The sequence below is a fragment of the Quercus robur genome, chromosome 5, assembly GCF_932294415.1.
Source record: "Quercus robur chromosome 5, dhQueRobu3.1, whole genome shotgun sequence".
In the NCBI taxonomy this organism is placed as follows: Eukaryota; Viridiplantae; Streptophyta; class Magnoliopsida; order Fagales; family Fagaceae; genus Quercus; species Quercus robur.
Window position 1 is genome coordinate 19,814,645 of NC_065538.1, and position 16,594 is coordinate 19,831,238.

Genomic DNA, 16,594 nt, shown 5'->3' on the forward strand with positions numbered 1-16,594 from the left:
ACTGAACTACAGCCTTCGGACTCAAGCCTATGGGGAAACCAACTACCTGGATGACAAAACTAGGTTTTGGACAAAACCAAGGCGTTGCGAAGTCCTCGGACTCAAGCCTATGGGGAAACCAACTACCTGGATGACAAAACTAGGTTTTGGACAGAACCAAGGCGTTGCGAAGTCCTCGGACTCAAGCCTATTAGGACGCCCACTACTCAGATGGGGAAAGCCCTCGGCTCAAATACTGTAAAATGTTAAAGCCGATAAAAGTGTTAGGATGATGGCGAGACGCCTCACTATTCGGTAGCCTGCGGGGGCTGTTCATTCTTGCGGGAGATATGTCTTCGGATGATTACTTCCTACACCGCATAGAGCATCCAATTCTAATCTCGGCATTGTTTTGGGTAAGTATCGTTATTCACAGATAGGCATTGCTGTGTCAAATAATTCTAGTAAAGTTATGGTGACATCTTTTTATTAGCAAGTATTTTGGCCTTAGTTGTCATTGATTCAAATGCTGTATTATTGTGCCGAGCAGCGCTTGTAAACTTGTAAAAACATAGAAACAAAACATGCGAAATAAAATAACAACAATTTTTATTAATATGAAAAATTATTACAACGTACAAAGAGGGGCTTAAACAAGCCTATACAAAAGGTGAACTGCCGAAGCAACAATAACATCCGCAATACAGATAAGTAAACAGTCAGGTGTCTTTTAAACTCGTCTTCAAAGTCTCTTCAATCTCTGCCTCAGTATTGCTCATATTGAGAGAAGAACCTTCTTTAGAAAAAGATGAAGGAGAAGGAAGAAGAAGATGAAGGAGAAGGAAGAAGAGGATGGAGGAGATGAATGAGGAAGATGGAGGACATGAGTAAAAGAAGGAGGAGAAGAAGAGGGAAAAGATGAGAAGGAAGAAAGAGAGGCAAAAGGAGGCGCCAATGAACGAAGAGAGGAAGAAGCAGGGGCACTTAGTCCCTTCCCCAGTCCTGACTCCTAACACACTGGTGCCATATTAGATATGCTCATGAGAGAGCGGGTAGTACTGATGATGTGTGTCCTCGGCTCAGTCACGCCGAAAGTGTGACGTGACGAGTCCCTACTTCGGATTTTGGCTGAAACAAAGGCGAGACAAATCTTGAGTCTCCGCCATCCTTGCCCTGACCGAGCCATTTCGAGCTTCGTTAGAACATGGTGTTTCTGGGAGGGGAATGGTTTTTTCATTGCTTATCACTACGGTGAGTGTGTTTCAGGTTAAGGTATAACCGGAGAGTAAAAGTAAACTTCGGAAGGAATCTAAGGGTTTCGAATTTTGGGGGGATTAAAGGGATTCATCTGTGGGAGAAACAACTCTTGTTTCTTCTCTTTATATAGGGGACGAAGAGGAGAGTACTTAATGTGTTCAGATCTCTAAGGAAATCTGCAAACAAAGATACGCCCGTTTCATTCCTCCACGCCATCAAAAACCGTTGAATCTGGGAGGTCTCGTAAAGGGAAGATATTAAAGGCGCGTTTCGGATAACCAAACGGCATAAACGCATCGTGCGCAAATTAAGGGGAACATCTTGTAGACCGATACACTCCCTGGGCAGGTGAAGAGTCGCCAGCGTCAGTCAATGGATGAATTAAATGAGCCATAATAAAGGCTCGGTATTACCAAAACGCCCCTCTCCAACCAGGATGTTGGACAGCAGGGTTTTGAGGGGTTATTGTGGGGCCCAACAATTTATGGGCCAGGCCCACTTATTTATGGGGAGCCCTAAGGCCCAAGCCGAAGAAGGTTATAGTCCAAACTCAATAACGTAAAGCACAAATTGGCCCGGAGAAAGAGCCGAGGACAGTGCAGTCCTCGGCTGACCCAGAGCTCCACCAAGAAGAGGGGCAAAAACGGTATAGGGACAAATTTGAAAGGAAATCTAAAATATCTAGGAAAGGCTGCCCTTACTACCTTCCCCGTACATAGCTCTGCACCTAACAGAGCCGTACTCTTTAGCTTTATCAACCACTCCCAACAACTTTGGTCTTGAACTGACGGGACAAGTATCAGTCTTGGAAAGGTCGACCCTACACGTGGACGAAGGAAAGTGAACGCAGGCTAGTATAAAAGAAAAAATAAGTAATCTGGAGAGGGGGCTGGGAAGACTGGCCAAAAAGGAAGGGCCTCCCAATCCACCTTCAGGAGAAAGACTCCAAGGGTGAAGACACCTCAATCACATATGAGCACCACAAAAACCCACCGCTGGGTAACCGAGGCCTAGCCTTTCGAACCCACTCTCTACAAATGATATTGTCTGGGCCCATTCACGTGCGAACCCAACACTACTGCGGTTCGTTGCGGAACGTGTCCCTACAGTTACCAAATCGATAGGGATCGGTTTTCTCATAATTAAACCAACTCATACCGATTAGGGTCGGTTTTTCGACCTATAGCAGTGCGGTTTGGTCGACTCGGTTTAATCGGTTTGGTCGGTTTGAAACATTAAAAATTCTATTTGTTTTTTTTTTTTAATAAAAAAAAATCCTTTCAACCTATTCATAATTCAATAGGACTAAAGTAACAATGTAACACTACAAAGTCCAAACAAGTGCTGAAAAATTGATAATAACAAAAAAAAACATTTTACTAAAAAAATGATAAATATTACTAAGTTTATAGTTTATAGCTTCCATTTTTACTAGTTTATAGCTTCTATTGTTAAAATATTGTAAACGTAGCATTAATAATGATTTTTTTTTAAAGTATAAATAAATATTAATATATATTATACACCATTATACCTACACAGTGGTGGGAAAATAGAGTAATATCTATTTGATACTCGGATTTTTCTTTTAAACTTTTCTTTTGTCATTTCCAAAGCTAGGCACGTGTGGGGGTCATAAAAGTTGAAACGTTAAAATACTAAAACTTTAAAAGAGTACTAATCTCTTTAGAAGACAATAGAAACTACAAATTACAAAAGTAATAAAAGACTAGACCAGTGCACTACAGAACGAAGAAGAACCAGTGCAAAACGAAGAAGAAGAAGAACAGCGGCATGCAACATGGTGGAGACCGTTGATGGGTTTGTATTTTTTTTCTTTTGCTTTTTTAAAGACAAAATCTCGGTAAAACAACGCCGTATCCAAAGTTCCAAACATTTGAAACAGGGGTCGGTTCGGTTCGGCGAGGCTTTAGTTCCGGATTTGCTGCTCCAATTACTACACCGCACCGGAGTCGGAACTCTCTTCTTGTTCCGTTCGCTGGCATTGGCTCCATTGGTTGGTTGTAGTGGCGGTGCGGGAAGGTTGGCGCCGGTTGGTCTTGTCAGCTCCGATACTGGTTTGCACAGCCTTAAAAAATACACCTCCATCTCATGAGAAAAAAATCCACGTAATAGAATTTTAAAAAAGAAACTTAAGGAATAGCACCAGTGGCAGCACCACCTTATGGCCAGGGTGGTTCGAGGACCATCCTGACCTGGAAAAAAAAAATTATATATAATAATTTAAAATTTTATATTTATTTACCTTTTAAAAAAATTTTGGGACCACGCTCTGAATTTTTTTTATGTCAATAAAATTAAATTTTGGTCCATAATTTAAGCAACTTAATAATATATTGGGGTTTTTCAAACAAAAAGGAAAAACTCAAATAAAAATTTTGAACTAAAATTTGAAAAAATAAAAAAATTATAATAAAACTACTACAGGCTAGGCAGCGGCTTGATTCCTTCGACTAAGCACATTGCCCAATACAACACAATTTTCAACCTTTTATTATTTTTTTTTACAGTATTATTTTTCCTCACCAGACATATATTACTTACTTCTCATTTTTAATTATTTTTTCTTGTTTATTTTTAACCACACACGTCTTCTGTCTTCTCAATTTTTACACTTCATACTTTTAAATTTTATCACATCTTTATCTACACTTTTACATCTACGTTTTGCCTTCCTCCTTGTTTGTAACTTCTGTGTCTTCTACCAGTATTAGTGCGGCAGTGCTTCTTCTCAAGTTTTGAGTCTCAAATTTCTTAATACGATTTAAAAAAAAAAAAAAAAAAACTGTACAGGTACTTTTGTTCATTTCATTTCTTTTCATTTTTTTTTTCCTTTTGAGGTTTTTTGGTTTATAGAATGCAAATTTGTTTTAGTTTTAAGAATAAATTTTTTTTTTTTAAAGCATAAACTTCATGCCGGTAGAATCTTGAATTTCGGCCAGTATTTACCAAAACACCCCAAAACACTCGAAATAGATCGGAATGACCTGAAATTTTTTCCAAAGTGGAATAGGGTGGGTTGTTATTCTGGTTTGTTTACTAGCATGGTATTTTTTGGCTGTTACGGCCAGAACGGAATGGAATTAACAATATTGAATCAAACCTAATTACCTAGAGGTTAAAAAGAAATAAGATTGTGTAATTTATGCTTCCTAAGGAACCCCCTGAACAAAATTCCTAGAGATGCCACTGAATAACACCTAAGTACTGTATCTAAGTCTTATCCTAATTTGTTAGTTTTAAATTTATAGAGTTTAATTTGTTATGCTTCTAAATTATAGAGTTAAGAAAGATGATTTTACCCCATTTAAAAAAAAAAAATCAAATAAAAAGGAGTGTTATTTACTCAGTTTTAAAAAAAAATTCCTTTCTTCTCTATCTCTTACTTATCCTCCCAATAGCAATTGTGTTAAGAGAAATATTAAGGATACAATATTTTTTTACAATTGTTGATATAGTCTTTTATGATTAAAGTAACATCGCTTTCAGTTGACTCAATCATTGACTCAATTTTTATTATGCGCTAATCATAAGAGCATTCCTATTAGACAATGCAATGTCCTGTAGCACACAAATAAAAACAAAAACAAAAAAACTCTACAAGCATCACTATAACTAACAATAAAGGATGTTATAGTAACATCTAAAAATAGATGTTACAATAGCATCATGCAAACATTAAAATTCGATTTTTTTATTTACTATCTCTTTCTCTAGTTTTAGTAGTGGCTGATATTATTTTAATGGGTTGAGAATGCAAAATAAAGAATTAGAAGTATCATACAAGAAATAAGAAGAGTTTAGGAGGGCCAACTTCATATCTTTTGAAAACTTAAAGTAAATTTAAGGGAAAATATAATATTTAGGAAGTTTGGTGGCTAGCCATTTATTTTTTAAAAACTTTAAGTAAATTTAGGAGTAAAAAAGTAATATTTGGACTTCCTAAGAATTTGCATCAGTTTGTGCAAAAATTCTTATTTATTTTAGCATAATAACCTATTTTTTCTAATTTATACTATCACTTTTTAAAAACACACATCAAATTATCTACTCTTCATTCTATTTTATATAAATAATAAATTTTTATTCTTTGTTTATTATTATTTTCAGAGAGGAAGAGGGAGAGACAAAGAGAGAGAGAGGAATTTGACGGGACAAGAGATAAGAAAAATATTTAAAAATAATGATGTACGTAGCTACAGTATCGGTGTATATTTACACAATTATTGTAATAATTTTGTAAATTTACATATTTTAACTTGACTGATGTGGGTGATTTTGAAACTTGAATAGGTAAATTAGACACATTTTTCTATTATACATATACCGATACAAATACTCTAAGTTTTAGCCCCTAGTTACGAGGGTGGTTAGTAAATCTTTTTTTTTATTTTTATTTTTATTTTACAAGATAGAAATTTTGGCTGTTTTGGTGATGCAAAAATGCATATTTATTTTTTGTAAGAAGTTGATGTAGTTTTTTTGAAAGTTGATGTAGTTGCTCTAATAAACTATCTGTCAATTAATTTTTATAAAAAAATTGCAAAAACAATTAACTACAACATTCGCCGCAATAAGATCTTCATTAACGCAGCCCTTCAGTTACGTCACGGAAAATTGTGTTGCCATAATAAAACTGAAGAAATGAATCATATCCATCCTGACCATCCATCCACTGCCCCTGCAAACGTTGTCAATCATAATTCCGACACACATCAAAAAATGGGTCCCATCTCACATGTGGCTTTGTTCTGTTCTGTCTCTGTCTGTGTAGTAGTTTGACGATCGTCGATGTAGTCAGTGTTTGATTAAACCAAAAAAAAAAAAGGGTCCCAATATCAGAACTCAGAAAAATACGAACGTGCCTGAACCTGACACAAAACTCAAACAAATAAAACAAACTGCAACACAAACTACATATTTTTAAACTAAGCAAAGCCTATCTATCTGCCACTTTCTCCTTCCAAATTTTGTTTGGCTTTGGAAAGAAAAAATTTTGAGCCTTTTTGTTGTGTTTTTGAAACATGGCAGATAAATGGAAACACACTGCTCTACTTGTTATTGACATGCAGGTGGGGTCCTCTCTCTCTCTCTCTCTCAAAAAAAAAAAAAAAAAAAAATTCTGAATTTGATTTTATATTTATAGATTTATTTGTTTGTTTTTTAATTTTTGGTAGAAAGATTTTATACATGAGGATGGTCAGATGCTAGTGAATGGAGGGAGAGCCATAGTCCCTAATGTAATCAAGGCCGTTGAAGTTGCTAGGCAGCGTGGCATTCTAGTTATTTGGGTTTGTATACATTTCTTTTCTCTATTCACCTTTCTCCGTTACTGTCTGCTTATTTTGCTTTTATGAGTTATGGGTTTTGTTTGTTTCCTTGGAAATTATATATACGTTCAAATTCTACTGTTAACAAGTAAATGATTGATTTGAGGCATAGGCATAGCTCTGTTTGTTTGTTTGCTAAGAAAATGTAGGGAAAAGGGTATTGAGCAGATTAAAAATTTATGTTCAATCATTGCTTGTGAATTGAGAAATTCTAGACCTTTTTTATGAACAAAAAGCTTAAAATAACTATTTTTTTGGGTTTAAATGAGTTCGATTTTTCATCTTTTGGAAACTAAAGAATTGGTAAGAATTAGAGTACAAGACCAATTATATAGGGATCTTCATTTTTTTTTTTTCCTTTTCTTTTGTTTAATAAGATTTCTATGAAAGAAATCTTGACAAACAACAACAAAAACAATTGTAACTCTCCTACCTACAAACTAGTATTCAAAGTTCAAACTCCCACAGAACTAAGCAACAGCAGTACTTGACAAACACATTCAAAGGAATTCTCCAAATACAGAAAAAAGTTCTATTCGGAATTGAGTTTATGAATTTCTTCTTGACTTTAACTCTTCCTTGAACATCCTGCACAATTGCTTGAATCACTTCCAACTCAGTCACCCATTGCAAATTCTTGCATTCATATCTCTCCAAATATGGGACTACCAGCCTTCAGAATAGATAACCAGTTCACTTCATGACTCCAACTTCCAACCTTCATATCACAGTGACCCTTATAACCCCATTTAGCCATTCTACCTTGTGATCAATCTGTCCTTGATGGCTATCCATGAGATAAAGGAATGCTTTGGAATGTGACCAGAGAACCAAATACCTTTCCACGAATCAACAACAGCGCAATTCTTCCTAATAGCTTCCCATGTCTCAAAGCAATTAAACTTTCTATTAGTTGTAGTAGGCAACCCTATCAATTGATTATCCTCATCATAAATTTGGATTTCAAATAAGCTACTTTGAATTTTTAACAAGCTGCTCTGACCTTGCTGAAGGTCAGAGCCCATTGCCCATTTTGAATCATGCAGTCAACTTAGCATTTAACTTGCTGCCAGTATCATACACCACTCTATGCTCATGCTTTTGATACAAAGGCCCATCTATATACCAATTATCAAACCAAAGAAAATTAGAATCACCTCTACCCGCTTTAAATTTCATAAGAGGCCCGGCAATATTTGAAAAACACATTACCTGGTGCAAAACGAACAAATTCCAAGAAGCAACAACAAGAAGCCATAGTCCCAAATTTTAGGGTGGAATGTGGATCTTCAACAGATTGGTCAAGGTTGGTCACATTTGTTCTTTTTCACCATTCTATTTTATCCAAAGTTATAATCTTTGTTACTTCCTTCATTAACATGTCCTTTTTTACTACTTCTACTAATTATATGTTTGGTCTTTCTCTACCTTTTTTTGTTCCCCTAGACATGAATCAACTCACTCTTTCTTACCAGTGCATTAAACACTCTTCTCTGGAGATGATCAAACCATCTCAAGAAACTCTTCCTCATCTTTTTATCAATTGAGAAAATTTCCAGTTTTAAATTTTTGATGAGTTCAATAATATAGAAATTGTTGCTACAATAATAGGGGATTATGGTTTCCTTGTATCGTTATTTTATTTATTTTTAAATTTTGGTGGAGCATATTATTTTACCTTGGGAAAGTAACCTTAAATGTAGAGTACTTAAATTAGCCATTTTAATTTATTGAACTAGGAAAAACGTTTGTGATTGTGAATATTTCTTTATATATATATATATATATATATATTGTCCCTCCTTAAAAATCTCAATGCCATTAGGTTGTTCGTGAGCATGACCCACTAGGGAGAGATGTTGAACTCTTCCGCCAACACTTGTATAATACTGGGAAAGTGGGTCCAACTGTTAAGGGAAGTGTGGGTGCGGAACTGGTTGATGGTCTGGTGATTAAAGAAGGGGATTATAAATTGGTGAAAACTCGCTTTAGTGCTTTCTTTGCTACACACCTTCATTCTTTACTTCAGGGAGCTGGGATTAATAATTTAATTATCACTGGTTTGTATCTATTAGAATCTTGAGAACCTATTTGATGATGTTCTATACTGCTGCATGTTTAGTTTGTATTTACAGCTTCTAGTTTGAACCTCTGTTTACAGGTGTTCAAACTCCAAATTGCATCAGGCAGACTGTCTTTGACGCTGTAGCATTGGATTATCAATCTGTTACTGTTATTTTTGATGCCACAGCTGCTGCTACACCTGACATACATGCTGGTAAGTAGTCAAATATTAGAATATGTTCTTTCATTTATTGAATTTGCAGAAACTTATATTTTGGTTTCCTATCTTAGAAGATGATCTTAATTGCAATAGGTAATTAACAAAACATTGTAATGTAGACATATTGATTATTATTTAAGTGTTTTTTGTCTTCTTCCTATGAACTTATATGATCTTGTAACCAATCTTTCTTTTCTTTGATATAGAAATCTTTCTCTCACCTTTTTTTAAAGAATGAATTTATTGAGATTTGGACTATGGCTAATAGGATTCCCCCAAAAGCTCTCGTTTGTTGAAGCTCCCAAGGGACAAACCATAGCATTAGAAGGAAAGCTATTTTATGATTTACTGATATATAAAATTTAGACTACCTGCACTAGGAGGGTTAAGTTGGTTGTACTGTATATTCTGCTGGTATGTGGCTAAGATTATTATACATGAAACCTTTGCTGCAAGATGTATAGAACGGTTTTAGAATGAATTCAAGAAATTGGCACTGCTCCCTTGATATTGTTGTTTGGTTTTGAACCATTAGTATGGTTCCTAAGTAGCATCAGAATATGTTTATACTGTAATAGGTAGAGCTTTGAAAAAAACATTAAGATCTGGCTACTTGTGTTTGGCCACTTGTTTATACTATGCGCCACATCAGGTGAAAGAAAACCACTAGGAGGATTACCACTCAAGCATGTCTCCTAGGGACAAACAAACTTTTCTTGATGTAACGATTCACTTTTTTGCAGTATGTTTGTATGAAGAAAGTTGTTCATTGATGCTTGATTTAACTGGAGTATAAATGATATATTGAACTTCTATGATCTCATAGAAATACAGAGAAATGATGGGAAAATATCAATGCATTGTTTGAAAGCTTTCAACACATTGTCATTTGTTCAATTTCTTGAAATTATGGACACCTGCTTAGCATAAGACATTAACATGCAGAGGGCTTTGCATTTAAATAATGTGCTATTCCATATAAAACTTGGGGCATGATGTACAGATATATCCAACACTGTATAGACATCATGTGAGGTATTGATGTGTAACTAAGAGAGCTTTATAATGTATTTAGCTGCCCAAAATGTAGAAGGGCCTTGTAGATGAGCGGGTTCGCAATTAGTGATTACTAATGTGAAGGTCAGGATTGAAGCTGTAAGCAGCTAACATCACCTAACTTGCACCTGTGAGGCTTTGAGAGAATGTGAATTCTCTGTCAAAGAGAAAGGCAAGCAGGAAGCTGTAAAACGGAAACTGAAGCCAGGTAGTGAAAGCTAAATCTCTAATAGTAAATAGAAGTGATCAAGGCATGCACAAATATGTGTTGCAGAAGAAAAGCAAAACTAATCGGGTTATATGTTTCAGTATCCTATTTTGAGAGAAAAATTTCTAGAGATTGCCAATTGAAAACTACAGATCTTTCATGTCAACCATTTGATAGAGAGAGAACAAGGAAAGGAAGAAGGTTGGTGGAGGGGTGTGGTAGGAGAAAATTGTAAAAGTTGAATTGGATGGTTTCAATGAAGTTGGATAAAAATCATGCTGCTGCAGAGTGAGGAAGCTGAAATAAAGGGAACATCAAATTGAGAGGCTATAGAGATTTTAAAACTGGATCCTGTTCAATACAGAGTTTACAATGTATGTTCAAATTGGGATCTTTATTAGCTAAGATAACCAACATATTCTAGAAACAAGACCAAAAGATTCCAAATGCTAACAGTGTCAAAAGGACAAACCCTATGAAGCAGTTTTAGCACTATTAAATTTCTCCAACATAAACTTGTAGGTTGTAGCACTAGTTCCATGTCTAGCAACATGATATTCTTGACCGTTATTCTATACATGATTACTGAAGATAACGAACAATTTGTTGAGAAGTTGATCTGAAAGATCTTGAATAAGATATGAAGTTCTCTTGGTTAATGTTGGCGTAGACATTTATTTAGGACCCCCTTTTAGCGTGATGGTAGTGCTGTAGTGGGCCATCAGTTCTCGTGAAGTTTTTACTTTCTGCGCTTTCAGATATATTTGGTACAGATGTTACCACTTGCTTGATGACTGTTGTATTTGGTCTAGCAGGCAGAAGCAGCATGTGATATACTGATGTTACTTATTTTTAATATATAAATTTCTTGCACTTTCATTTCTCATTTAAATATACTTACCTTCAAAGATTTTAGCTTTCTAATACACTACCCCCAACTGACATGGACTACATCTAATGAACCAGCCAACATTTTTGACATGAAAAATATCGGAGTTTTGACCCCAACATTACAGCAATGGTGCGAGTCCGATGCATGATCTATCTGGCTAGAAAATCATAGATCAAGTGCACTCTGCCTGAAGTTCCATGTGTGATTGTATTTTGTACTTATGTTTTTGTATGGTGATGCCTCTTTACTTATTGAATGATACCATTTTGTGATGTTTCACATTTCAGTAGTTTCAGATAGTGGAATAAAAGCAAATTAATTCCCTATCATGTTCCTCCTTTCCCTAAATAAGGATCCTCTTCATTAAAACAAGGAGAAGGTTCATTTCATAATATTTTTTTTTTTCCCCACAAATCTGAAGATACCTATCTGATGTCATGTTATTAAAATCCAGTTTCATTAATAAGTAGAAGAGATTGTTCATATTGTTTGTAATGTTTTCATTTTAAGTCCAACAGAAATTACTAGGTCCATCAAATATGGACTCGTCCTCCCTCTCATACCCATAAGTCTCACACCAAGGCCCAATTACAAATTATTTGATCCATCAGATGGACTCAGTACTCCCTCTCACATGAGGGGGCCTTATCCATAGGTCTTATACAAAGGCCCAAAATTTCCTCAAAACTGAAACCCCTGATTTTATATGTGTGTTGTGTGTGTTTTTTTAAATGAGTGATCCCTGATGTACTTCTACTAGGTAATAGCTGCTGCTTATGAATAATACCCTTAACTTCAAGGAATCAAGGGTATCTCTTGCCCACCATGGACCGTCGGCAATAACAATGTCCACATAGAACTTAATGTAGTACCTAACTTACTGGTACTGGTTAATGTAGTACCTAACTATGGAATTATCACCCAAAAAAAAAAAGGTTTTTCTCTCTGGGCTTTTGCTTTCTGCTATCGCGCACTTTGAGTGTGATGGTCACTTTATAAATATAAGTGCTTGTTGTGAGGTGTGGAGGAGTAAGAATTGGGATTCAAGATTGAGTTTCAAACACATACTCTTAGATTAGGTTAGAGTAAAATCCTATCTCTAATTAAAAAAAAAAAAAAAGAAAAAAAAAGAAAAAGAAAAAAGAAGAATGAATAGTTGGGAATCTCCCCCAACCACTCGAGTACTGGGCTTAAAAACCTCTCCCCCGACCACCTGTCGGAAATCTCCATTAGAATGTATAATTGCAATACATGGATGAACATAAACCCTCCAAGTCTTTTTTTTTTTTTTTGTTTTTGGTGATAAGTAATAAGACTTTTATTGAAAAAAAATTGAACATCATGCTCACGATGGTGAACACTTTGAACAAAGAAACAAATACAAGAAGATCAAGATCTAAAGGAATAGAAACTAAAAAATCAGCTACAATAGTACAATTCGTACACCCCCAAATACGAGCCCAAAAAAACAGAGTACGAAAAAGTAAATATTTTAAATGTTCCAATGTTCTCGCCTTGTCTTCAAAAATGCGGGTATTACGTTCTCGCCAAACTAACCACATTAAACATGCCGGGACCATGTTCCAAATGATAGAAAGATGCTTTCCAAACCAGTTTCTCCATATAAAGAAAAAAGATTTCACTGACCTTGGCATTACCCATTGAATCCCAAACACTGTAAAAACTTCACACCATAAGGCATGAGAGAATTTACAATGAAGAAGAAGGTGATCCACTAATTCCCCATCGCAACAACACAAACAACACCTATTAACCAAAAACTGACCTTTCTTAATAAGGTTATCAATGGTGAGTATCCCATCATTAGCTGCTATCCATAAGAAGATAGACACCCGTCTAGGCACCTTAGTATGCCATATACCCTCCCAAGGAAAGGCATTAGTGGTGGAACTAGCTAATAGCTTATAAAAAGAGTGCACATCAAAAACACCAGATGTAGTCAATCTCCAGATCAATTGATCATCCCCCTCACCCCTCGGCATAGGCAAATAAGTACAGAGATTGTGCAACTCACAAACTGGACTCACCCTAAGGTTGTGTGGTGATCACAAGGTACATAGTCAACACTCTCATTCAGATCAATTGCCACATGGATGTCACGGGCTAGCTAGGTTGCCTCTAAGTCGAGATATCTCTGATTCATGTAGCTTTCCAAAGTTGAGGGAGAGGCTCAAGTTCATCTACCCCAAATACAATTAAGTTCTAGAAAGATACATTAAAAAGAAAACAAAATACAAACAAACTTTTCACTGAATTAAGCCAAGAAAAAATAGACTTCTCAGTTATTAATAGCTAACTAGCATATAACCCATGCATATATATGGTACAATTAAAAACAATTACAATTATACACGTATATGAGTTCAAATTATACTTAGTGTAAGAGTTAGAAAATTTTCAAGTCATAGATAAGTTTTACTCTCTCTCTTTTAATTTTTAATTTTAGTTTTTATTTATTTTTATATATACATGAGTTTACACTTTCTTATTTTTTTATTGGGATTTTAATGGTTTATTTATATTAGATTCTTTGTCTTTTGCACAACATTGAGTCACCTAGATCCAAAAAAAAAAAAAAAAAAAAAAACCCTTAGGTAGGACCCGTGACAATTAGACAATAATTGGAATATAATTTAGAATCTAATGGAATTTTCTTTCAGCATTGACTTTAATCTATATATCTATATAATCTATATATCTATATAATAACTAATAGTCGAAACATTTGACTTTTTGTTGATCGCTTCTCATTACGCCATGTGTCTACATAAATTAATGCCATGTATACATTTTAAAAACACCGAACAATTGTGTATTTTCTTTTTTTTTTTAATTGACACTTTTTTATTTGATAGGTACTTTTCCAATTAATAGACATTTTTTTATTCAATAAGCACATTTTCATTCAATGGACACAAAGAGCCTATGGGGGTGGGAGCAGGGAAGTCACTGCTACAATTCTGATTGAAAGTTGTCTACTTCTCTCTATTGTGGATTTACCTACTAATCTGTACCACTGCAAATTTCTTTCTGGGGTGGGGCTCTCATTTAAGGTAGTCGATATCGTATCAATGCTGACCGAATCGGCTGGTATGTACCATACTGGTATGTATATATATATATATATATATATATATAAAATAACGGTAAATCCGAAATAGTACACCAATATTGACCGGTACCAAAATATATCGTTCCATTGGTCAAACTGGTACAATCTCTAGTACAAAACTGACCCTCTTGCTCTCAATTATGCCAAAGATAATTTGTCACTTGGATTGTATGCCAAAGACATCAAGTCTCAACTCTATGCCCAAAATTGATACGAGAAATAAGAAGAATTCCTACAACAACATACAGAAGAATTCCTACAACGACATACAATTGCTTTGGTTGCAAAGTGTTGTTAGAATATGAATATCTTTTATTTTATTTTTTTCATTTTGGATTAAGGATGTAACTCTAGGTAAGTCACTAGAGAACAAGGGCTTGCAAATATTGAAAATCCTCCAAGAAACTCCACGATTTCTCAACAAGCAGATTATACTTTGCAACAATCTTTATGATCAAATACACATATACTTCATGCATCAATAGTATAGAATAGAAAGGAAATTAAGAGGAAATAGATTTCCAATTTCAAATCTTTCATATTTCACATTCAAGAATATTTTACTGAACATATTTGAGAAAATAATTTTGTTCATTCATATGTGAAAAAACACTCTCTTTTACTAACAACCAAACCGAGCAATATCAATACTACTCTTAACGATATTGCAAAAATAAGAGATAAATTTAAAAAAGAACAAGCATTTAATCCACTTGTATGTAATACCTTTCGTTTAAAAAAAAGAAGTTGAATTGACAACTAGTAAGATATGAAAAATCCATCGTGCTTGAATGGGATTTAAGATCCAGTCACTTACATAATTTTCAACTACAACAGAAACAACATTGTAGTGAATAGATGTTGTCATTAAGGTTTGAAGAACAACTTTTTGCCGAGCTCTTCCACCATTTAATTTCACTTCACTGCCATGATCAAGTAACATGCAGGGTATGATGAAAAGGTAGAGTTGGAATCAGGATAAGGTCAGTTACAATAAGAAAAAACATATAATGAGTTATGTGAGATTAGTATAAATACCCAAAATCAAGAAAACCTGAAAGATCCCAAGATACAATCAAGTTTATTGGGTTCTACAAATAACAATTTTGAAGAAGACATACAAATTCTTTGTGTTTCTAAGGAAAACGGAAAGAGAAGAAGTTGAAAAGAAGTTACTAAATAAATATGAACCAATATTTATAGCCAAAGGATCATAACCCTTCTATAGGCACATTTTTATTCAATATGTACCTGTAATATATATATCTAATAGGAAGGATTATGACTTTTCAATTGGCATATTTTGGTATAAAGAGTTATGACCTTTCAATAGGCACCTTTTGGTATGAAGGGTTATGATTTTTCAATAGACACATTTTTGGTATATCCAATATGAAGGGTTATGACCTTTCAATAGACATATTTTGGTATATATGAAATGTTATGACCTTTCAATAGGTATCTTATGATATATTCAATATGAAGGGTTATTCTCCAGCAAGAGAGTAATCATGTAGAGATAAGGGGTTTTCTACTACCCACCACGATTTCCGATATTATATTTTTTCCCCCTTCTCCTATGTATGTGTGTGTGTGTATCTCAAATAAAAAAAGATACTCAATGTTGTCGAGTCATCCCACATCGGTAAGGTGTGATATTGAGAAGGGATTTATCACTTCCTTCGCGACACTAACTGTTGCATGCAGTTTTGGTGTTGGCGTGTGAGTGTATTCCCTTATCTCATCCCCCTTCCCCTATATGTGTGTGTGTGTGTGTGTGTGTGTGTGTGTTTCTCAAATTAAAAAAAAAAAAAAAAATGAAGGGTTATGACATTTCAATAGGCATATTTTGGGGCAAAAATTGGAAATTAACATTGTTTTCCAAACAATATAATTAGTAGACACTGTTTTCAAACTATATATATTACTAACATCACAAGTTTGAAAGACTCGATTTAGGTCTACAAATTGAGTCTCAAAAACTCGGTTTCCATGGTCTGATCACGTCTAATGTAGTGTTTTTTTCACATGGCATCCACTTGGAAATCGAGTCTCTAAGACTCGATTTATAAGCGGACCCTTTTTTTTTTTTTTTTTTGACCGAAATAAGGTAGAATAGTATATTTAAATAAAACAAGTACGAAAGGTGTAAGGAAGAGTCTTGAGCGATGCAGGCCTACCCAATAGCTTGGGCACAAGGACAAGGACAGACCACCCACTACCAAAAGCAAATAAAAAAAAAGTATAAAATACAAAACAAAAGTTGGGTAGTCACAAAAAAAATGTATAAAATACAACTAAAAATTGAGTAGTCACAATCATGTCATAATTAATTTAATAATTATTTAAAATATAAATAAATTAGTAAAAATTGAAAATTTAATTAAAATAGTTCAAATAAATATAGAAATTTATTTTGCAAATAAACATTTTC

At 34.6% G+C, this 16,594-nt stretch overlaps 1 protein-coding gene across 4 annotated transcripts; it reads left to right on the forward strand.

Annotated features, from left to right (window-relative positions):
* Positions 1 to 6,069: 6,069 nt before the first annotated feature.
* On the forward strand, positions 6,070 to 13,956 carry LOC126725428 (probable inactive nicotinamidase At3g16190). 4 transcript variants are annotated; one of them, XM_050430166.1, is made up of 5 exons: positions 6,070 to 6,329; positions 6,435 to 6,548; positions 8,413 to 8,647; positions 8,749 to 8,865; positions 9,140 to 9,991. In XM_050430166.1, exons 1-5 carry the CDS (start codon positions 6,282 to 6,284, stop codon positions 9,235 to 9,237), a joined length of 612 nt encoding a protein of 203 aa, XP_050286123.1. In that variant the 5' UTR covers positions 6,070 to 6,281; the 3' UTR covers positions 9,238 to 9,991. The 4 variants fall into 4 exon arrangements, with proteins under 4 accessions (XP_050286123.1, XP_050286125.1, XP_050286126.1 ...); XM_050430168.1 differs by lacking the exon at positions 9,140 to 9,991 and adding an exon at positions 13,904 to 13,956 and having other exon boundaries at positions 6,073 to 6,329; XM_050430169.1 differs by lacking the exon at positions 9,140 to 9,991 and adding an exon at positions 10,012 to 11,012 and having other exon boundaries at positions 6,074 to 6,329.
* Positions 13,957 to 16,594: the final 2,638 nt, after the last annotated feature.